At 39.8% G+C, this 23,122-nt stretch overlaps 2 protein-coding genes across 5 annotated transcripts; both read right to left on the bottom strand.

Moving 5' to 3' along the window:
• Window positions 1-914: 914 nt before the first annotated feature.
• Window positions 915-6,053, bottom strand: fkbp6 (FKBP prolyl isomerase 6). 3 transcript variants are annotated; one of them, XM_080882548.1, is made up of 9 exons: window positions 5,877-6,053; window positions 3,935-4,052; window positions 3,586-3,675; window positions 3,281-3,498; window positions 3,034-3,153; window positions 2,713-2,910; window positions 2,389-2,498; window positions 1,531-1,631; window positions 915-1,138 (listed from the first exon to the last, which is right to left on the bottom strand). In XM_080882548.1, the coding sequence occupies exons 1-8, from the start codon at window positions 5,949-5,951 to the stop codon at window positions 1,550-1,552; spliced, it is 1,011 nt and encodes a 336-aa protein (XP_080738674.1). In that variant the 5' UTR covers window positions 5,952-6,053; the 3' UTR covers window positions 915-1,138; window positions 1,531-1,549. The 3 variants fall into 3 exon arrangements, with proteins under 3 accessions (XP_080738674.1, XP_080738675.1, XP_080738673.1); XM_080882549.1 differs by lacking the exon at window positions 915-1,138 and having other exon boundaries at window positions 1,147-1,631; window positions 3,296-3,498; XM_080882547.1 differs by lacking the exon at window positions 915-1,138 and having other exon boundaries at window positions 1,147-1,631.
• A 396-nt stretch (window positions 6,054-6,449) lies between these two features.
• On the bottom strand, window positions 6,450-23,118 carry tmem244 (transmembrane protein 244). 2 transcript variants are annotated; one of them, XM_080882496.1, is made up of 8 exons: window positions 22,813-23,118; window positions 14,388-14,432; window positions 14,107-14,213; window positions 11,046-11,131; window positions 10,848-10,924; window positions 7,653-7,778; window positions 7,322-7,366; window positions 6,450-7,112 (listed from the first exon to the last, which is right to left on the bottom strand). In XM_080882496.1, exons 3-8 carry the CDS (start codon window positions 14,197-14,199, stop codon window positions 7,015-7,017), a joined length of 525 nt encoding a protein of 174 aa, XP_080738622.1. In that variant the 5' UTR covers window positions 14,200-14,213; window positions 14,388-14,432; window positions 22,813-23,118; the 3' UTR covers window positions 6,450-7,014. The 2 variants fall into 2 exon arrangements, with proteins under 2 accessions (XP_080738622.1, XP_080738621.1); XM_080882495.1 differs by lacking the exon at window positions 14,388-14,432 and having other exon boundaries at window positions 7,078-7,366.
• Between the last annotated feature and the right edge of the window lie 4 nt (window positions 23,119-23,122).

A 23,122-nucleotide genomic window follows, 5' to 3' on the forward strand; every position in this document is an offset into this window, starting at 1 on the left:
GAGGTAGTATGTGAATCTGGAGGCCATTGTTTTGTTGCCTGATTGAATTCAGTAAAGCTTTGTTTCACAAAGCACAACCTACTGTACTCACCATGTGGTGGGAGTTGATAGTAAAACTGACCCACCCACACAGTGAAAATTGGATTAGCCAGAGAAGTAAATTAGATTTTCGTGCACCTCCCCACCTCTGAGGTCATGCCACCACTCAACTCAGTCTCTCCATGACTTCAGTTTTATTCATCATTCACTTACTTCCTGCTTTGTTTCTTCCCAGTATCCCTCACGCTACCTCCACTTTGAGATCACTTTCATTTGGGCCTAGAGTACTGGCGGCCAAAGGGCATCTATAACAGTAAATCTTTCAAATAAGTTTTGAAAAATGAGCTAAAATTGGTAATTTTGTAATTTTTTACACTCCTAATAGCTCAAATAGTCCAATATCATCACATCTTAAGTTTGCACAAGTTTGGCTGCTTGTGGCAGTTTGGTTTGTTACAAACATTGCTCAGTTATGACCCTGGTACCTGCTACACTCCAGCAGTAGTATCAGAAAGGGCACCCCCTGCTGTCAATGGAGATCCTTTCTCAGGTAATTAGGTCAAGTGAAGCTCACAATTAAGCGCAAACTCTTAATGTAGCTCATCTCCCCACTCCTGTAAGCCCCCTACCCCATCTGCTTCAGTAAGAGGAAATGAATCCTGTCTGGACTGCCAGGATGGAAAAAAAACCAAACAAGCCAAACAGCCGTTTTAATATTAGAATTACATCCATAATATCTGCCTACAACAGATTAGGTTGTGAGCTAATAAACTGAAGATGAAATTCAAGATGAGAAAACCTTAGTTTCCAGTTAGTCAACAAAGACAAACTCTTCTAGAAGTGAACATTGTATTTTTTATTATCATCATCATCTCAAGATCCCAAGCAAATGCTTAATACTCCAGCAAACATGCAAGGAATATGTACAGCAGGAGTCCAAAGGAGAGAAAGGGTACTAATGAGAAACATTATTTAACAAAATATCAAAACAACACTTAATTTGAGATAATTTTGAAAGAATTGAAACAATGATTACAACCCAACTCCCTTCATAAGTAGAAAACAAATTATAAAAGGAAAACATGGTGAATCTTGAAACCTGCAACAACAAACCAATACCTGAGTCAAAGACGAAGTCAAAGACGATTTGTCCGTGCAAATGGCAAAAACTCATGAGAGCTGTAGTTTGTATCAGATCATACAGTTAATGTTTGGTTAAATGATGAGATCCAGATCAGTAGAAGGAAACTAACCAACAAGATTTTACTTTGAAACACAGTCTAGTATTTTTTTTTTTCATGGCTTCATTAAAAGTTATTATACAGAGTGTATTTATTATAATTTATTTGTGACGACGGGTGTAGCAGGTTTAAGGGAAAAGGACAGTTACTGGCACATCACACGGAAGTCATTTTAAAATGTTAACCCTCCCATGGAGATGAGATTAAAATATATGAAAACCAGACAGAATGAATGAACAGGATTTCTCACCTCCTCCTCCTGCTGGTCCTCACATTTTCACTGAGCCCTTCAGCTCTCTAAACATCTTTGAGTACAAGTCTTTCTCTTTGTCCAGGCTGTCTTTATAGCACCTGGGACAAGAAAATGACACGTGAATATCTTCCGAGTGGTTTCACAAATGTTACAAAAGACAGTTATGATCCACTATGAGGAACACCTTGCTTGTACTGGGCTGTACCTCTTTTTGCCTTGTGTGTGCTTTGTGACATGGTATGATATCCTGCGGGAAGTTGTGGATTCAGATATGCTCTTCTGCACACATTGGCTGAGTAACAACTGGTTATTCGAGTTACTGTCGTCTTTTTAGCAGCTTGTAGCAGTCTGGCCAATGAGGCAGAAAACCACTGCTTACTGTTCATTTTCCCTTTTTTGGATCATTTCCTTTTAAACCCCAGAGATGGCCGTGTGGGAAAATTCCAGTAACTCAGCAGTTCCCAAAATACTCAGATCAGCCTGTCTGGCACCAACAATCATGGCACGTTCACAGTCACCTAAATCACCTTTCTTCCCCATTCTGATGCACAGTTTAAAGTTTAGCAGGTAGTCTTGACTATGTATAATCCAGTTTCTGCCATGTGATTGACTGATTAGACGTTTGATAGACCTTAACGAGCTGTTGAAGCAGTTACACAGTGCACCTAAAAAGTGGTGGGTGAGTGGAGGCATTAATATAAAATTAATGTAATAGTCACGGTTGTGTGGACAGACAGAGGGCTCTAGGTCAGGTAGCTGTTACAGTTTCAGCGAACTGCTGTGCATACTGCTGCACACAGGCCAGGAGAAACAGCTGAAGCAGCATTTATTCTAAAGTCATTAAAATCATCTTACATTGTCACTTTCCTCAGAAGGTTGTTGATGTCACTGTCAAAGGGCTTCTGTGCTTGAGCAGATGTGAGGCAACACTGAGCACTCGCATACTCATGCAGCTCCAGGTAAGCCTAAAAGAAATGCGATTAGTGTATCAAACTGCATCTTTAACTAAGTTAATATGTTTTGGGAGACTTGAAACACGAAAGCGTGAATAAAAATGATTTTGTTTCCTGTTTTTCCTGTGTCATCAACCCCCTTTTTTGTTTGTTTTTTTAAACCCCCCAGAGATAGTGAGGATTATTTATCTGACAGTCTGGAAGACAAACAAAAGCCCCGTCCTACCTGTCCGCAGCGGAAGAGAGCCTTTGTGTTGGCAGAGTCTATCTCCAAGGCTTTGTTTCCATATTTCAGGGCTTTGTGCGGTCTTTCCAGGCGGAGCTCAGCGAGAGAAATATTCAGGTAGAGAGGAAGCAGAGCCGTCTTGATCCTCTCCTTCTCTAAATCACTCTGTGTTTCCCTGTTTCCCAGCAGCGTCATAGCCTGCAGGCAAAGCAGAGAAATATAATAAAAAAACACTTTCACCAAGAACAACTTGGCATGATATTAGCCATCGCAGTAAAACGTAATTAAAAATAAAAACAATTAACATACTTCAAAATGTACCTGTTTATAGCGATCTTTGGCATTGTAATATCGGTTCTGGTTGAAGAAACGGTTGCCAAAGCTCCGCAGTGTGTTGACAACTTCAAGAAGTGTGGACATAGGAACGGTGTTCTGCTGCTCCTGAGGAGGAGAACAGAAATCAAAGACCGTTTCTGATCTGTGCTATAAAAGCAAAAAAGTAGAGGCTTTTAAGTATGTGTGGTAAAGATGCAGATCTGTCTGAGGTTGGTAGTACTAAACAGAGCACCTGCAGCCTCCCTACCAGACTCATTGTAATAAAGTCATCCACTTGTCCTGAGTCAAGGTAGTCGAGGATCTGAACCTCATACAGAACCACAGCTGCTGCGGGGATAAATGGAGGGCATCCCATTTCCCCGTAAGCATACTGAGGCTGGAGGAGGAACCGAGAGAACTCTCCTTTCTTCATGGTCAACAGACCCAGCTCCAGCCCGGCCAGTGTCACATCTGTTTGAAGAATGACTTTTAAAACTGGTATATTTCAGGCAGGAAAACAAAAAACTCACGGTTCAGCCATTGTAGAGCATTTCTCACCTCTCCCCAACTTCATCATCTGAGGGTATTTGAGGTGAGTGGTGGTTTCAAAAGGCTGATCAGAATATTCCAGGAATCCTGAGTAATGGACTGTGTGGAAGTAAAACCAGACCATCAGTGATGTAGCAGCTCAACCAGCTCACACAATTCACAGGTTATTGCCCATAAAATGGCAAACGTGACCTTCAGGAGACAACTGGGTGCAGGGTTCATAACAATCTGAACAACACTCTACAAGAAGTAGAGATTTTTGTGAATTGTGGCTAGACAAACTAAAAATCCTGACCTCACGTATATGATAACTTACAACTGTAAGAGGCTTTAACAAGAAATGTGTACTCATACATACTGAGTACTGAAGCGTTTTCGGGGACAGGCGGGCCCTCTCCTGGCTGGACCACCTCCTTCAGGATTCCTCCATCTCCTATGATATCGTTCATCCGCGGACGTAGCTGCTCAAAAGGACTCTACGATGGAAAGAAGATTAAATGACACTTGGCAAACACACATTTTATACTCAAACACCAACCGCTGCATTCTTATGTGTGACACAAAGTTGGTATAGATTTGCTACTGAAATTTATGTGTACTTCAAGGACCAAAAATGTTCATACTGTGAGTGTACCCTTCATTTCGTTATATTTTGTTTACAAGGAGCAAGAATTTCTCATCATTTTTTAAGTGGTTCCCCAGACTTTATGGAGGTCTTCAAAGGTTTTCTTTGCTGCTCTGCTATTTTACACATTTTAGTCCAGTCCTTGTACCTAACTATTTTCAAAGTTATTATTTGTTTGTTTGTTTAGCCACTTAAAACTGACCAATTAATCATTCAAGCATAAAAAAAGCCCCTAACTCAAGGCATGAAAGTGTTGGGTATACACATAACAAACAACTTAACAAAGAACTGATTTTAAAATTGTATCTTTATCTTTGTTACGAGCAGCTAATCACAAGAACACGGCACGGCATAGTTGTTTTCTTTAGTTGAAAAAAATAAAATAAAAAAATAATACAACAAAAATATCCCTGTGTCCTCAAAAAAAGAAAAGTGAACAAATAGAGGAAAATAGTGGTAGACCAGGTAAGGGTCACAAAGGGCTGTGTACACACACACACACACACACACACACACACACACACACACACAGTAAAATAAATACCAATATTAAATGGCATAATAGGCAGCAAATAATGACACAATAAAATAGGCTGGTAGTTAAAAAATAATAATAAATAAAATTCTTACAAAAAAAATAAATCTTACTGCTTTTTAGCACACAGCGACAGCGAAAAAACAAAGCGTAGCTGTAGTAGGAGACAAGGCTCCGTCCCATCTAGCTTTTTCTAGCACAATATTGTGCCTGTAAACGAAGACAGTGAGGAGCAGTGTATTTTAAGCCGTTACACACCTGAAATGAAAATCAGTGACATGGTCTTATGGTCTTAGAGATTAATCCCAGTCTGACATTGTCGGTTCAAATTGGTAGGTATGTACAAAGAAATGTCAGGAAGGAAGGAGGTAGAACAGTGAGGCTCTGGGATGTTTTATAGATGACGATCTGATTGTGATACCTCATACAATAGTAGTTAGAAAAACCTTCATTTTTCAGCATGGCAATGATCCCAAACACCCCAAAACACCCACAGCCATGGACTGGCCTCCCCAGAGCTCACAGCTCAACTTTACTGAAACAGTGTGTATCTTGATAGAGAATAGAACAAACAGCAGCCAACATCCAAAGAAGAGCTTTGACCATCCTCCAAGAAGCCTGGAGAACAATTTCTGAAGACTACTTAAAGAAATGAATAGAAAGCTTGGTTGTGTTGTTGAAAAAACGTGGTCTTACCAAATACTCACTCGTTACAATCGTGCAAACTGTTTTTGCACGTTTCAATAAATTGCTGAAACTTTTACTAGCAAAATATGAAGAAAATTTAATAAAAACCTTTGCACAGCTATGTATGTGAGGTATTTAGAGTAAATACTGTTGACACTAATCAGAATTCTCTTGCATGTAAAATCATTGTGTTGAACTGGCAGTGAAGTACATAACCAGCTGACACTTGAGGCTAACGGTGAACTGTACCTAATTTTACCAAGCTAGTTGTGTCATTTCAAACCTGGGCACTATTTAAAAATAATAGCCTACATAAAGAATATATGTTTTTTCTAGACTAGCTGTAATATTACATTATAGTGGTTATATTTTTTAGCAAAAATTCAAACTTTGCTAGCATTTGGTCAGTTAGCTGAGCTAGCAACTTTCAGGCTTGCTGACACGTTTACTTACCGGAGACCTCGTTTCGAGCGGCTCCTCGTCGTTTATTAGCCTCCGCAAACTCGATATTAACCCGTTCCTTGACATTTACTCGGTAGTATGAGTTAAAACTGTTGTAAACAGCGCTGTTACACAGATAACTCTGTAAAGCCAGTTCCCTAGTTTGTTCTGGCGCTCAGGCTTGGGTTAATTACACCACGTGACCTTGACGAGCGTCCCAAACTGTGCGCAGAAGATGGGTCCAGGAAACGCGTCTGTGCAATTTGTCTGCACATTTAGGTGAGCCAATGCCAACTATACACGGGGCTGGTATTACCAATCTCAATACTGAAACTTTTAGCCTATAAATTCAGTTTATTTGGGAAGAGCACTGTATCATCATCAGTCGGCAAATTCCGCCCTTAACGAGCCTTTTGAACTATTGACTATTTTGAAACTGGGGTCTGTGTTGTTTTAACAGACAGAAATCGTTATCCTACTTTAACTGCCCGTTGATATAAAAAAAAAAAAGACAGACTGGAAAATAGAGACACACAGATAAAAAAAAAAAAAAGAAACAATAAAAATGTCCTTGTTCATAAAACTTTTAATTCAAATTCCAAACAGATTTTAAATATTGTAAATATAACAAACATTAAAGTTATTTTTGTGTAGATGTGCACTGAGTTTATTTAGACAAAACTGTGTGGCCACCGTTGAGCAACAAATTATATGTGAATATATGTAACAAATTCTGAAGCTTACACTAACATAAGAAATAATGATAATTTTAAAAAAAAGACAAAAACTATCTATGCACACATATCAGTCAATAGATTACAGGTAGTATATAATTCACAGTTTTTCCAACTTTAACATCTGTTGCTTTAAGCTTATGTTTAAAGTTTTAAGTGTGTAAACAAATAATACAAAACTGAAATATAATAAACTGTACAGAAAAGGTAAAAAAAAAAAGATGTTAAATTGACAAAAGTAGGCCATTTGTACAAAGTGGGATCAGACTATTACTTGAACTGAACTAAGCTGGTAAGGAAACAAAGTCAGTCTTGTGGTTCTCTTTAGAATATGTACAGTATAAATAACTTTATTGACATACTTTAGTTGCTAATACCAGTAATAACACTGTCTGCAGTGAAATGCTTCATTTTCATCAAAAATTCTGCAGTTCAGCCGGATAGACAAAGTTGCTTCTGAAAAATTTGTAGGCCATTAGCTGTCCTCCAAATATCATCATCACCAGGCCTGTACCTGTGGAGAGAAGAGTTAAAGGACTGCAAGAGCAGCTGAATCTGCAGGCATGATGTAAGTGAGCTATAGTATGTCTAGATAGAAGAAATGTAATATCTTGAAATAGATTGGAAGCTTGAAAAACAAAGTGGATATTTTTTTGTCTTCTGCAAATGAGATTGGAGTCAGACAGAGGCACGGACAGAACAATGAAGGAGTACAAATCTTACCCAGAGCCATCCACCAGTGCTCAGCTGAAGGGAAGTCTGACATGACTGCAAAACACACCAGAATACAATTTAAATTTTGTGACAACAATTACTATCAAACTAATGAATACTGACTGTGACCTCGGGGAAAAAGATAAATATGCAAGCTTTATGCTTGGATAAACTGATTCCAGTTTAGCGGTGAACATTCAAATGAAATAGTGTCCGTGGGTTTATACGCTGAGCTGCAGCCTCTATATCCAGTTACATAACCAGGCCTCCAATCCTATCAGCTGTTCCGCTCAATTGATCCACTTTGTGTTTCTGCGTGCGTGTGTGTGTGTGTATATACCTGCTACAGTCATTGCAATGTGGAGAAGTGTGACAGTTATGGCATAGTCCCAAACCCACTCCTCCACAATCCAGGCAAACACCAGTCCTCCCAAAATATAGGTCACTTCTGTGGAAATTACTCCGACTGCAGGAAGAAAGCAAAAAAGTGGCACATCACCTTACAGAGCTGCTTTTGCTTTAACAATAAACTGCTATGTCCAGTCACATGCGACTGTGATAATGCTGAGCCACTATAAAATGACATTTTCAGACAGCACTCCTGATACTGAGTAGGAGCCCTTCAATCTTTTGTTCAGGTCAGGAGATTCCAGAAACAACAACCAATGAAAATCAGAGGCCTGACAGGATGAAGCTGGAGCCAGGGCTGCAGCGCAGTGACACCAGGGATGTCCGGAGAGGCATGAGGATGATCGCTGGCTGCAGGCCCAGCAGTCAAATGCTAGATGGGGACATCAAGAGGGCCAACAGGCTTAAATGTTTATTTGGAAGATTTGGCACATCGCCTTGCATTAACTAGCAATGCTGCCACCACCTCCGGAGACATGTCTGGAGAAGGTCCCTGTTCCGATACCACGAGGGCCCATCCCAATGCCAGCAACTCAGCGATTGCAGTCTGGTAGCCTCTTAGTTCACACATCATGAAGGCTAACTGCTTGCAAAACACACACACACATACATACCAGGGTACACTATCAGATTCATATTCTCTGATTTCTCCAACACCTTTAAAAAAGATGACTCCTATGTAGGTTACTGCAGTGGTGTCCTGGATCATAGATTACTTTACCAGATTTTATGAGTAATTCCCATTTTTGAGCAGGACTGGAACAACACAGTACACCGCGACCTGTTTACTTTCCTCTTTGAGCTGCAAGCTTGAGACTTAAAGTTCACAGCAGTCTTTTCTTGGATTAATGAGAAATAAATCATCTTATTTGAAGCTGACCTTTCTCTCCTAAGTAAGCCCATTTAGGAAAAATAACCTTGATTATTTGGAGAATAATAAGAGAAACACGAGGAGTTCTTTCACTGTGTTCATGGGTCAAGTTTCATCCTTAACAACCTAAATATGCAAAAAGGACATGAGAGAAAAAAGGGTTGCATTATTCTGATTTCAGAATTTTCCTGCTTTACTATCTTGAGCTTCAATCCACCATCTGCCCGGAGTCTTTCTGTGTGGAGTTTGCATGTTCACCCAGTGTCTGCGTGGGTTCTCTCTGGGTACTCTCACTTTGTCCAACAGTCCAAAGTTTGTTGACAACATGACAGAGTCTATAGAACAATGTAGGTGAGAACTGTGGACTAGAAAGTCCAAATTCAATACTTCTGAAAGTTGCAGAGATTATACAAGAAAGAGAGATTATAGAAATGTAAAAAAATAATTTTCAACAGATAGTGATGACATTGATATGACTATACTGAAGAAAGTAATTCATGAAATTATGTGTCCAATTACATATATATGTGATTTATCACTCAGAACAACTAGATCAACATCTATGGTAATGATGGAGTTAGTGTAAAATATTACCGAACATATACATAATAAAAAAATATGCAGTGGGGATATTTATTGACCTGTAAGAGGCTTTTGATACAATTGACAATAAAATATTGTTACAAAAAATGGAAAGATATGATGTGAGAGGGGCCAAAAACAGCTGGTTAAAAAGTTATCTTGATGACAGACAGCAATTTGTACAAATTGGTCAGTCAAGTCTGTGTGCTTGAATATTTTACCTGTGGTGTCCCACAAGGTTCAGTATTGGGTCCCAAACTATTTAATATGGCATCTGTAGAGTGACAGACTTGTGTGCATCTATGCATGTGCATATGGATATGTATAGGTGTGTAAGTATGTATTTATGTATGTGTTTATGTATGTATGCATTTGTATGTAGATATGTATATTGTTACCATTTTGATTAAGAGATTATATGCAAACTTAGGGGCAGGACTGGATGATCCACTGCTTCTTTCTGCTCACCTTTTTGTTCGGGTTTATAGATCATTATGTTGGGAATTTTTTATTTCAGTTTCCTGTGTTTGTTTGTTTTTGTTTGTTTTTTTTTTAATTTTAATAATTCTAAAAGAAAGAAAGAACGAAAGAAAGAGCCCGTAGGCCTGAATGTGAGTGAGAATAGTTATCTGTCTCTCTGTGTTAGCTGTGTGATAGACTTGCAGTCTATCCAGGGTGCGCTCGCCCTATGACAGCTGTGATAGGCTCAAGCCCTTTATATATATATTTAAACACAAGAATCCACGTATCCCTCAAATTTAACAGTTTCCTTGTCCCAAGTTCTCAGTTATGTGCGCATTATATGCAGTAATTAAATCAGAGGTGCCCGCTTCTTCACAAGCGGTTGCCACAGTGGGTCTTTGAAGTCAGACAATTGTGAGAACAGATGGAACACACAACTTTTTCTTCTAGATCATATAATCAAAATATGGTCAATGTGTTTTATTTTGAATTAAAACATATTTATTTATTTCATTTTTAGCTTCTGAAAAACTGGAAAGGAGCTAAATTATACTGTATACAGCACAAGTCATTTTAAATAGTGTGTAATTCCAAGATAATTCTGTGTAAAAACGAATGACTGTAGCTTCTGTCTTTCGATGAATGCTGCAATGTCTCAGAGGAGAATTATATACTAAACATGACTCACTGCAGCACTGAACGTCACAGGACGTCCTTGCTTCCTTCTTGTGGCTGTCAAGTTACACAGTTCCTCCTCTTTCTGATGAAGTAGTATAATTTTACAATTTCTACAGTCTTGAGCAACTGTTATGAAGCAGTTCCCCCGCAGGGGTTATTAAAGTTTTTCTGATTTCCATTCAGGCTTTAATGCACTAAAAACACTTAAAGGCTACCTATCATAGTCATTTACATCTCTTTCTGTAAAAAAACAAAACAAAGAAAACCCTATATTTTAGCTTTATAGTTAAATGGAAATAGAAGTAATCTATTACCACGAAATGTGTAACTATTGGACTAAAGGTACTCACTGTGGAGGAGGACAGCATATGTCTCATATGTTTTGGATTTAACCTTAAAAGTAACTGATAACCTCAGAGCTGAATAAATTCAGCATTTTGTAAAATACTGGCCTCTGAAATACAGCAGAATGTAAGTAACAGAGGTCATGAAAATGATGTGCTCCTCTAGTTTTACTTCACAACTGTAACTCACCCAGGTATTTGGGGTTCTGCCATGACGGTTGCGCGGTGTAGTCGAATGGAGCCAACAAGCTGTTGATTTCATGAACCCTGAAGACATGAAGCAAGAAAAGATAATGACGTGAGCACGAACAATAACAAGTCTATTGCAACCTGCTTATCTGTCTCTCTTATCCCACTGGGTCTCATTATCGTGTGAGTCTGAGTTTACCTGAGCAGTCCAATGCAGAGACTGACCGCGATGTAGTAGAGAGAGTAGAAGCACACCATGCACATCAACAGATTCTGCAGAACAACCTGAAGAGAGGAGAAGGAAGACTAAACCATTAAAGCTAATGAAGAAGCTATAAAACCTGCTGTAGTCCAAGTTTCCTGTCCTGAAAAAAATCTCTTTCTGAAGGAGCATAAAGAACAAACAGTAACTAAGATTCTGTGATGAAATACTACTTATTTATAATGCTGCACCTTACTGGCAGCATTTTTGCCTCATTTCTAACTGTTTATGACAGAGAGGGCAGGACAGAAATATCAAGCGTTATGGCTTTATTTTCACATTTTTCTGAGAAAACTCATCTGGAGATGTTTACCGGAAAAGACACGGGTTATCTGATATATTGCTTGGCTCCTGAAGCTGACAGAAAATCACTGCTCCTCTCCTCCATCTTCTTCTTACGTGACCCAGAAAACTCCTGACAGCAGACAGTCAATGAGTGCTCCCTAAGGCATCCTTTTATAGATGACTGACTGCAACCTTTTCAGAAAATCAGTTATATAACACCCTAGGAGGGCTGATAACACCCCTCAGGGCTGACAGTTTGGCTTGTCAGACACAGGTAAAACTAATTACATTAAAAGCTGGTTCCATTCCAGTCAGGTGTGCAGGTGCCAGCACAACGGCTCACTGGCTTGCTGGCATACTTTAATGGAATGGGGTCATCGTTAATCTTATTAGTTATTGTTGTGACAAGTCAGACGTCTGCAAATAAGATGAATAACAACTTTCACTGCACTTTCGGGTAAAATAAACAGGCACTTCTGGTTTCGAAGGTAACAGGATACATGATGACGAGTCAAGCTGCTCATGTGTTTTTTTTGACTCATTTCTTCATCACCAATGATAAATGTTAGATATCCAGTATTTCCGACAGAGAAAAGTGCAGCTTTTTGCAGTTTATGCCCCCAAACTCTGGAACATCCTACCTAAGAATGTTAGAAACTCAAACTCTAGCGATAATGCCAAGAATCTGGGATTTGAGTAGGGTTTTTCATTCACTAGTAATAAATCAATCAAAATCGAGTGAGCAGTGGTGCATTTCATAATACCAGCATACAGCTGTACCTACTGCTGAGTTCATCCACATTTAGTAATCTGGCAGATACAAAGAAAATTCCTATTTTCTTCATCAATGTCATACTGCTCTTACTTTCAGTTTGATCTTTCTCTATATTTCATTCTGCCCCTGATTGTAAATATGCACTCTCTTTCTATATCCAGAATGAAACTCTTATGTTGTTCATTACCTCAGATCTCTTTTCTCATTTAAATCTAGTAATTACACCACACAGTTTAATAAGCCTCATATATTCTCCATGTGTACACTAATGTTAGAAGAACTGCTTTCAGGTACTGCGCACCGCTCAAATAGAATGAGCTGCAAACAAGCTCCGACAGCTTCAGTATCTGATGATTTTTTATAACTCTTCCAACATTTTCTCAATTCAGTTATTATTTCTTTGTTTATTGTTGTACGACTGTTTCTCTGTTCTGATCGTGTTCTTGTGTGATGTGTTTTCATTTTCTCAGGTCTCCCTTGGACAAGACATTGGAAACATTTTGTTTCTGTGACTGGCAGACTGATGTTTTAATATATAAAATGTAAGACATTTGCTGTAATTTCTCTTACGATTACTAAACTAACTCTCTAAAAAACATGTAAATAGGCACCTCAGGCATATACTGTTCTGTACAAAAGTCTCGTGCCACCCCTCATTTACTTATATTTTGCCAAGAAATTGGGATATTGGTTCAGCAATTTATTGAAAAGTGCAAAAAGAAATTGAAATATAGTATATAAGGCAAAAATAGCAATTGTACAATTCTAATGAACCTGTAAGTCAATATGACTGTTACAGTGATGCCACAATGCTTCAATAAAGTTGAGGTCTGGGCTCTAGGGAGGGCAATCCATGACTGATAGTGTGTGTTTTTCCATTCATATGCTTTAACAGCACTGGCAGTGTGTGAGAGATTATTATGCCCCCACTTCCACTGAGATCATCTCTGATGAGGCTTTAGTAAACAGATGGATCAACTGAAGGGCCAGATGCATCTCTCAAGTCCTGTTTTTTTTTTTTTGCTTGAATGATTCATAGCTCATAAGGTCTTAACTGGCTCAACAAAAACAAACAAACAAAAAGAAAAATATCCAGCTGACAGGTGCAAGGACTTGACTGAAAATGAAAGGCAGCCAATGTCCAAAGACAGACTTTGAAAGACCTGGAGAACTATTGCTCAACAACACTTTAAAAACAAAAATTAAAAGTAACTAACTTCTTGGAAGCAGACTATAAAGAAAAGAGGTGTGGCTCAAGACTTTTGCACAGGACTGTAAGATAGTGTTAGCAGTTTTTACATCAGCACAAAAATGGAAAAATGCTTAACAGTTTAATATATGAATACTTTACAGACTCTGCACCTGATATGTGGCGTTAAGGTACATTAATGTACAATGTTTTCTCATCTTCCAGTATTTCTCGATTGCATTTCACAATATATTCTGAGCTCACTGGGATGTTTAGACCTTAGATACCGTCTATGATTACTTCTCACTGTATATTTCAACAGTTTGGATCACAGTGTGAGTCTGTCCAAAACCATTAAAGTAGCTGAGCTCATGCTAATACCATCAGACACAACTAAACACTTTGGCTAGCTGTCTGTTTGCCATCTTATTGCCATCTCCTGATTACAGATTATGTTTTAAAAGCATGACCTGGAAATTAGCTTTGATTTCTAGGAATGCAAGCCTACAACCAGATGTGCAGTGCCACATACACTTATGGATTAGAAAATATGACATTATACAAAACCACTGCTAGCTAAATGTTAATTATGTGTGTAATGAGGTGCTATAATTCAAATGATTGTCAGTAATTGTAATTTTCAGTAAGAAAATTATTACCAAGTTGGCTAAACATTTTGACCCTCCACATACAGTAGTCTAACTGTATTCTAACCATTTTCTACATACAGTACCAGAGTGTGTCCTTACCCAGGTATCACTGGGTGTAGTTTTGAGGGAGATGGGTCCATGGCGTTTTATGAGCGTGACTCCACAGCAGCGACAGCAGTAGTCCAACAACATGAATGGTTGCTGGTCTACATGAGAGAGGCAGCATGTGTATATCCGAGTGTGTGTGAGAGCATGTTGAGGGAAGAAAGGAAGGAGGGCTGGATTAGAAGAAATGAGATTACTACTAAGAAGACTGAATCAATCCCAAAGCGGATGAAGACAAACATATACATGTAGTCAGTATAGCTTTGAACACTTACGCGTAAGTTAGATGAAGGATGTTGATTTTCAGACTTCAGGAAGTGCTACGGACAAAAATTTATGTGACAGTGTAGTAAACTTAATTTAGTTTATCACTCACAGGCTTTCGTTATTTTTTTATGTCTGTTAAAATTATAATGCCCTTACATTATAAAGGCAAAACGGTTCACTGAATAATAAAATCACTGATGAAAATGACTGGTTGCCTCTCCCTGAGACTGGTCTGGTCAGAGGTTTCTTCCTGTTAAAAGGGAGTTTTTCTTTCCCACGGTCGCCGAGTGCTTGCTCATAGAGGGTCGTGTGATTTTTTTCTTTCTAATATTGTTGGGTCTTTATAATATAATATAAATATAACCGTTAAACAACACCTGTTTTGAATGAGTTACTCTTGCTCAGTCTAAATGTGTAAATCATCCTTGAATTCATTTTTCGGGGGTGGAGGTTGGGGAGAATATTAAAACTTTTATTCTGCAGTTTGTAATGTGAACACTGGGTGGCAGCATAGCCTCAAATGAACTTAACCAACACACACGCACACACACGCACACACTGGAAGAGATGATAAGAGGCGCATGCAAGGGTCTGGCAGCAACAGATAAGATGCTGACCATTCATATGTATATATTTGTGCTGTGTGTGTCACAAATTGTTTTTCTACGTGTCTATTTTTGGCGTAGAGAAGAAAAAGAAAAAAAGAACAGATTGGGAAAATCTGGAGGGGGGACTGGGGGCTGCCAGCTGCTGACCATCCATCATCTGTCATGAACAGAAGCGAGAGTGTCAGACAGGAGACAGAGAAATGACAGCAGCTCCATGTCCTCGTATCCTCCAGAAATTACGCAGGAAACTATATTCAACTCCTCATCGTCACAACATGCGTATCCCCCTTTGAGTGAGCGGTAAAGCACATGCACGTGCGCCTTTGTGTGGAGTGTGGAGTTGACTTGGCTGCCACGGTAACCTGCATCATTGTAACCATGGTGATGGTGAGCAGGGGAGTAGGAGGGGGGGTTGCATGAAGAGTAAGGTGGGCGTCATAACTAGCTGTCCCTCTGCAAGCGGTTTGTGTGCTGGTACATTTTATTACTCTGAAGCTCTCAGGAAACTTCTCACACTCGTCTGTGCTTCTCTGCTAAACATTCAGAAATCAGCAGGATGGGAACTGAATGTGTGACTGTATTTTACCTTGAAGTTAAGGTGTTTGGATGATTGTATGTTTGTAACTGCTGTAATGAGGGCTAAAAGTAAAAGCAGCTGGGATTAAAAGAACAATCTGTCATTTTGCAAAAACACACCATTTTGCTTCCTGGCAGAACATTTCAGTGAATGACAAATGGCACGCATGCTAAATATGAAGCCAGCTTTGTTTAGAATGTTTAGAATGAGGAGGGAGATAACAATCTACCTGCCAACAAAGCTAAAGCTTACCAGTTAACACATTATTTACATATTGCTTTCACCAGTTAGCAACAGCATTAAAACCACTGACGCAGTGATTAAATTGCATCAGTGGCACCTGTCAAGTGGTGGGGATATATAACACAGCAAGAGAACAGTCAGTTCTCGAAACTGATGTGTTGAAAGCAGGAAAAAATGCTCAAGCATAACAATACGATCGATTCAACAGGGGCCACATTGTGATGGCTTAACCACTGGGTTGGAGCATCTTCAAAACTTGTCTTGCGGAGTGTGAAGTGATATTTAGTACCTATAAAAGGTGATCTAAGGAAAGACTGGTGAACAGTCATCAAGGTCATTAGTGTCCAAGGCTAATGGATGCCTTTGGGAAGAGAAGGCTGGCCTGCGTGCTGATATTTCACAGAAGATGCAGTGTAGCACAAGCTGCTGACAGTCTGAATGCTGGCTGTAGCAGAAAGCTGTCACAACACACAATACATCACAGACTGGAGAGTATGTTTTGGTTTGCCACAGACCAATCACAGTGCCTATCCTGAACCTGGTTAACTGCTCAAAATCCTTATAATGTTTATGTGAACATCAGAACAGCACTGTAAAGCATCTGAAGAAGGTGGCTGATCTGGTGAGTGACTTCTCCCTCTAAATCATATGTCTCTGTGAAGTCTTTACATAGAGAAGAAATGGTTACAGGTTATGTTGAAGATAAATAGTAAGCAAACATGAACCTGGTATTCATGTGGATGTTGTTTTACTGTCACAGAAAGTTGATTCTATTCACCTGGATGTAACACTTTCAGTAGAACAAGTTTTGTCACTCATCAGTCTCTTTTCTCCAACTTCATAAACAGTGCATCTGCTTGATCACTGAAACCAGCACCATTCACTAATAATGAGGTCAGTTTCATGATCCTTAATAACCAAAATGTAATGACCAATGGCCACGGGTACTGCTCACAGAGAGTTGGGGAATGATTTAGACGTCTCCTCATGTGCCCTCCTCTTGGTTCAGACATGGTTGTTCCATTTTCACACAGATATGCCTCCTTGACTCTCTGCTTAAACCAGCATTCCTCCCTGTGCAGGATCTGTACATCCTCGTGATTGAAAGAGTAGCCACTGGCCTGTAGGTATAAATAGACTGCCAAGTCTTGACCTGACAAGTTAGTTCTTCTCCGTTGTGCCATTTGCTTCGCCGGAGGTTGCTTGGTTTCCTTGATGTATAAATCACGGGAGTCCTCCTGGCACTTAGCAGCGTACACCTTATTACTCTGTTTGCGTCGGAGAACCGGATCCTCAGGGTAGACCAATTTTGGGGGGTTTAAAAGCCACAGAGGCTCTGTTCTACAAAGAATATGCATCTCAGCTGTTCCAATACTCCTGACATATAAGGGATCACTAAAGGTTTTCGCTCAGGCAGCAGTTGTCCTTCTTCTCTCCTGAATTGCCTGGAGCTTTCTTTAGGTGCCTTCCCAACGTTAACAAATGCCCAGCTGGGATAATCACATTTACTCAGGGCCTTCTTGATATGTTTTTCTGCTTCCCTGGTCGCTGTATCTGTGTGGATGGTGTTCGCTCTCAGTTTGTGCTCCAAGTGGATAATGAGAGTCAAACCTTAAATACTGATCCGTATGTGCTGTTTTACGCTACACATCAACTTTTAAATGTTCCAGATTACTGATGGAAATCTCACAGTCTAAGAAGGCTAGCCTGTCATTTTTAATATCCTCCCCGATGAACGTGATGTGTTTGTCCACCGAGTTATCTACAAACCTCAACCAAAGGCTCAGTGGTCTTCCAAGATATGATAACAGAGCCCTGTTTTCCACATCTTCCATATACAAACTGGCCACATTGGGTGAAATTGCACGTTTCTCTCTGCAATGGAGCTGGTTTCTGTCATTATGCAAATGTACTGTTTAAAGGTTGGGCAAACCTGCAGTCAGCTGAGACTGAAGAAGTCAGTTGGATGAGTGACGAAGCATTTCTTATTCTTTACGTTTACCCTTTGCTTTTCTTTTATATGACCTTTTTCACACAAAAATTGTTCACATATAACTTGGCGAGCACAATAAAGAGGGGACTTAATGCAATCAAGCAGGCATCACCTTTTGACTTACACAAATGAAAGGATCTACTGCTGAAGTCTTAATTATAGAGACATTATTACTTTTATCAGTTATTTCTATGCCTTGGAGAAGAATTGAGGTAGCTGTCAGTCATCTTAATCTAACCCTCAGCTGAGAAGTCAATGAGAATATCTATCAAGTTGATCTATTCATTTTGACAGTGTATCACTTGTTGCACTGTGTGAGAGACAAAAGCATCATTGGCATGAGTTAAAACTTGTCTTTGACTTTCAGAAAGCCTCAATAGCAATTCATTCATCCATTTTCTTAACTGCTTATCCAGCTCAGGGCTGTTAGGAAGGGATAGAAGCTATCCCAGCTGCCATAGGGTGAAAGGCCAGGTCCACCCTGGACAAGTCGCCAGCCTACCAAGCTCACAGGTCAGGGAAATATATAACAAATTAAAACATGTGACAATGAATCTGTGTTTCAACCCAACTCAGCTCAGGCTATCAGTGGTGACATAAGCACAGTAAAACCTTTGAAGCCCAACGGCATTTTAGATGCATTTCAAGGCATTATGAATTATTAAGCCGGCACTAAAACTAAAACCTCAAAAGGCAAACAACAGGATGTTCTCTTACAAAATGTAACAAACCGTAAAGCTGGTCGCCTTTGCTTGCGATCCAGTCATAACAAATGAAACAGCAGCTCCAGACCTGATATGATACGAGTGTGAAAAATGGGAGCGATGACTCAGTTCAGCAGCGTGCTCCTGCAACCAAAGGGACTGTTTACACCACACGAGTGAGCTTAAACAATCTGTGCTGCATCCACCGAGGAGCAGAGATGAACATGCTGCGTCTCAGCTTTTTGTCCCGCTCTGTTTTTAAGGTCTCTGAAAATCATTTCAAAACAGACCAATAGGGAGGGATACTCATGAGCTCACTTGGGCTCATTGACCTACATGTCAATATGCTCTATGTGGGAGCCGAGAGGCTGTACTATCCATGCTGTGTGTCTGAATAGCACATAACGACACACAGACGTGGTTTGCATCTTAATTTGTTTAAGATAAACACGCAACAGGAGGAAAGAGAGGAAAGCATGAACAAATGATCAGTCAATAATGGGGAAAAAATCATTAGTGGCTGCTTTAAATCATTCGTCAGCTTGTTTCTTTCTCCTTTAGCCAATCCTCCAATCATGGCATGTGAAATGATCTGTGAATACTGTCCTCTGGCTTCCAGCTCCCTCGCTGTCTGTCAGTCTTTATTTCATCCTTGCAAATATCCTCATTTGAAATGATAAACAGTGAAAGGAATTTGAAAAATTCTCTGCTGTCTTTCTTTCTCTTCTTCCCTCTACCTCTCCTTCATCAACATTTTCTCTCCACCCCCTTTTTCCAAATCTCCTCTCAATTACATTTTCCCATTAATTATTTAGCTGCAGACTCTCGTCCACAGCTGCTTACAATAAGTGTAACACCAAAAAGTCAACACATTTTGTAAATCACATAATCTCAAGAGGGCTTGTAAACAAGAAGTGTACCGGTAAACAATGTAAGGCTTTGTTTTTCCCCTCTAACTCCCACGCTCTCCCCACATCTTATTCTGGTTCTCGCCCGCCCCTCTACAGTATGTTTTCCTTTCAGTCCGTTATGAAATGTAAACAGAGCAACTGACTGACCACCTTCATGGATAACTGTGGATATCGCCTGGAGCATGTATCGGTTTGTATTTCCAGATGAGAGTTTTTGGTATGTTATAGGATCCAGATGTTTCCACAAAAAATCAGAAAAAGCTGCAAAGCTGCGTGTTTGAGGATTTAAATAGGCCACGTCTGTCACTGGGAGGGTGTATGTGCATGTGGCTCAAGAAAACGCTATGAGCTGTCGTTCATAATTAGTGAATTTATGGTTAACTGGGCCCTGTTTAAACTTTTTACGGCTAATAAGCAACTAAACAATAATGTTTACTGACTGGTTAACAAACAGTTTACAAAGACTGTCGGGATGTTACTGTGAAATGTGAAATAGATGGAGCAAATTACTGAAATAGGTAAAAACACACTAAAATATAATATATAAAGAAAAAAAGATTTATATTCTAATAAGCTTCAAAGTCAGTATTTGGTATGATAACCTTTATTCTTCAACACAGCCTGAACTCTCTTACGCAGATTACTTGTCATTTCTTTAAGTAGCCTCCAGAAATAGTTCTCCAGGCTTCCTGAAGGAACTTCAGAGCCCTTATTTGGATGTTGACTCCCTTTTGTTTCATTGTCTGTCCCACACTGCTTCAATAATAATGAGGTCCAGGCTCCGGGGAAGCCAATCCATGACCGATTATCTTCTATCAGGTATGCTTTTCACTACATTAGCAGTGTGACCATGATCCCTGTAGTCGTGAAAAATGAAGATGTTTTCCAGATGGTATTGCATGGTGGATCAAAACCTGATGGTACTTTTCTGCAGTCATAATTCCACCAATTTAAAAAAGATCCCCAAACCATGACAGAGCCTCCAGTGTTGAACACTTAGTGTTGAACTTCTACCCTGACCTCCTCCATACATACCAACTATCATTTGTACCACAAATTTTAAATTTGGATCCATAACACTTGTAGCTACTGATGCAATGCCCAGTTCCTTTGTAATTTCTCCTTCAGTTGTGCAATTTCTTCAAATGTTCTGAAGATTAATTGCACACATTTCTGGCTAATAGTGCATTGAAAATTCCTTTGTAGGTTCAAAAAATACTCTTTGTCTGTCAAACTGAGTTATCATTGGCATTCTTTTTTTTAATGCCTAAAGATAAATATAAAAATGTTTTTTAAAAAAACAACAATGGTCGGTACATTTTCAGAAAGCCTGGAGAGCTATTGCTCAAGACTACAAGCAATTCTGCTCCTTAGAAGCAAAATATAGAAGTATAAAAAGACTTTAAAAATGTAAAACTTTTAAGCACAGTAGACATGTCAGGTACTGATGTAGCACTTTTCTTGTGTAAACTGTTGGTGGCTTAAATACTGTGAACTCTTAGACAGCAGTTTGTGTCCTGTTTTGCTCCACTTTTTATTGTTTACTTTTGCTTTGATGAATCAGAATCAGAATCAGAATACTTTATTGATCCCTGGGGGAAATTATTTTTTGTTACAGTGCTCCATTTTAAACCAACATTAAGACAAGACAGACAATACGCTAACTAAGAATAGTACAATATATACATATATATACATACATACATACATAAGTCACTTATAAATAAATATTTGGAAAAGAAACATGTGTAGTTGTAGCAGCAAACAGTGTGTTAAGTGGATGCGTTGTACAGGGAGATGGCCACAGGCAGGAATGATTTCCTGTGTCGTTCAGTGGTGCTTTTCGGTAATCTCAGTCTCTCGCTGAATGAGCTCCTGTGACTGACCAACATGTCATGGAGTGGGTGGGAGGTGTTATCCAACATTGTCTTTATCTTGGACAGCATCCGCCTCTCCGACACCACCTTGAGGGAGTCCAGCTCCATCCCCACAACATTGCTGGCCTTACGGATCAGTTTATTAAGTCTGTTGGCATCTGCGACCCTCAGCCTGCTCCCCCAGCATGCAACAGCATAGAGGATCGCACTGGCCACCACAGACTCATAGAAAATCCTCAGCATTTTCTGGCAGATGTTGTAGGACCTCAGTCCCCTCAAAAAATAGAGACGACTCTGGCCCTTCCTGTAAAGTGCTGTGGTGTTTTTAGCCCAGTCCAGTTTATTGTCAATGTGTACTCCAAGGTATTTATAGTCCTCCACAATGTCAACACTGACCCCCTGGATTGAAACAGGGGTCAAGTGTTTCCTGGTCTTCCTGAAGTCCACGATCAGTTCCTTGGTCTTTGCCACGTTGAGCTGCAGATGATTCTGCTCACACCATGTGACAAAGGAGTCGACCACAGCCCGGTACTCTGTCTCATCATCCCTGCTGATGCATCCAACCACCGCAGAGTCATCAGAAAACTTCTGAAGATGGCAGGTCTCTGTGCAGTGGCTGAAGTCTGTGGTGTAGAGGGTGAAGAGGAAGGGGGAGAGGACAGTCCCCTGTGGTGCCCCTGTGATGGCTCTTAGTTTAACCGCCAAACTATTTTGTGAAAGTTGGGATTAGGAAAGGATTGTGTTTTGGGTTAAGAAGAGATGAGCTTGGAGCAATGCTGTTCTTACAACTGGCACTAAAGACACGGTGTGAGTACTTGGGATACTACCAGCTTTGACTATTCAGCAGTATTCAAGGCTCTGGGTATAAGAACAAACCCACCAATCAGTAGCTCATAAAATAATACAAAAATTTTGCGATCAAGAGGGAGTAAATAATATTGATCAATCATTAATTACATAATAATTACATAATAATTAGTCATTTACACTTGTTATTGGCATGAGATGGATTGGGGTAAAGATGGTATGTAAGGGTCACATTCAGGGTAAAAAATGATGCCTACATACAAAGACTATCGCCTCCTCTGCATGTGTATGTTCAGCTGCTCTTGAGGTTTCATTTCTCACCAACTTAATCTGAGCCATCTGAACAAATAATGGTCTCTCTTTATTTCTTACATTTTCTCTCACACACAGACACACACCTACTGCTTATTGTTAGATATCTGCCCAAATGCCTTAAATTCTCTTCTTCAGCTCCACCCAGCTGCTATACTTCCCTGAAACTCTTCCAGCTTGTAAACACAGGAAATGACACACATGCCAACATCTGTAACGTTTTTGCTGCTCGCTCTCTCTCTCTCTCTCGCTCCGTGTGTGTGTGTGTGTAGAAAGAAAAGCTGAGAAGTTTACAAAGACACAGCGCCGAGAGCTGCATCTGAACATCTGATGTCTATTTACATGAAAACCCGGAGAATTAAACGTGCCAGTGCCGCAGTTAGACATAAAAGCATGCTTACTCTTCCTCGGCCTTTTATGGTTACCCAGTTTTTAGACTCCTGCTGCTTACTGCGCCCACAAAGATCTGTAAAACTACTGCAAGCGGATCCATGTTTGTCTTTGCTTAGAAAGCAATGACATGTCCATATGTTTCCTCTCAGAAATCAGTCTCGCTTCTTGTCTTCTGCGCCCTACACATGCAAGAAAGTGCCCCGCGTGGAAGCCTGCCTGCTTTCCTTTCGTAAACACGCACACGCCCGAAGCGCACACATGCATATAAAAGTGCTACAGCGCGCGTACAACACATTCACCCCCATCTACCTCTCTCTC

This window comes from Rhamphochromis sp. 'chilingali' (genome assembly GCF_963969265.1).
Source record: "Rhamphochromis sp. 'chilingali' genome assembly, chromosome: 5".
NCBI lineage: Eukaryota > Metazoa > Chordata > Actinopteri > Cichliformes > Cichlidae > Rhamphochromis > Rhamphochromis sp. 'chilingali'.

Excerpts from the sequence above, each read along its gene's own strand:
- fkbp6 (XM_080882548.1), bottom strand. The coding sequence starts at position 5,951 with ATGTCAAGGAACGGGTTAATATCGAGTTTGCGGAGGCTAATAAACGAC. Across the intron at positions 3,676-3,934 it reads CGAAAACGCTTCAGTACTCA|TCCATTACTCAGGATTCCTG; the intron begins GTATGTATGAGT and ends ACTTCCACACAG. Across the intron at positions 2,499-2,712 it reads CTCTCTTCCGCTGCGGACAG|GCTTACCTGGAGCTGCATGA; the intron begins GTAGGACGGGGC and ends CATTTCTTTTAG.
- tmem244 (XM_080882495.1), bottom strand. The coding sequence starts at position 14,199 with ATGTTGTTGGACTACTGCTGTCGCTGCTGTGGAGTCACGCTCATAAAA. Across the intron at positions 11,132-14,106 it reads CTACACCCAGTGATACCTGG|GTTGTTCTGCAGAATCTGTT; the intron begins GTAAGGACACAC and ends TCCTCTCTTCAG. Across the intron at positions 10,925-11,045 it reads CTCTGCATTGGACTGCTCAG|GGTTCATGAAATCAACAGCT; the intron begins GTAAACTCAGAC and ends TCATGTCTTCAG.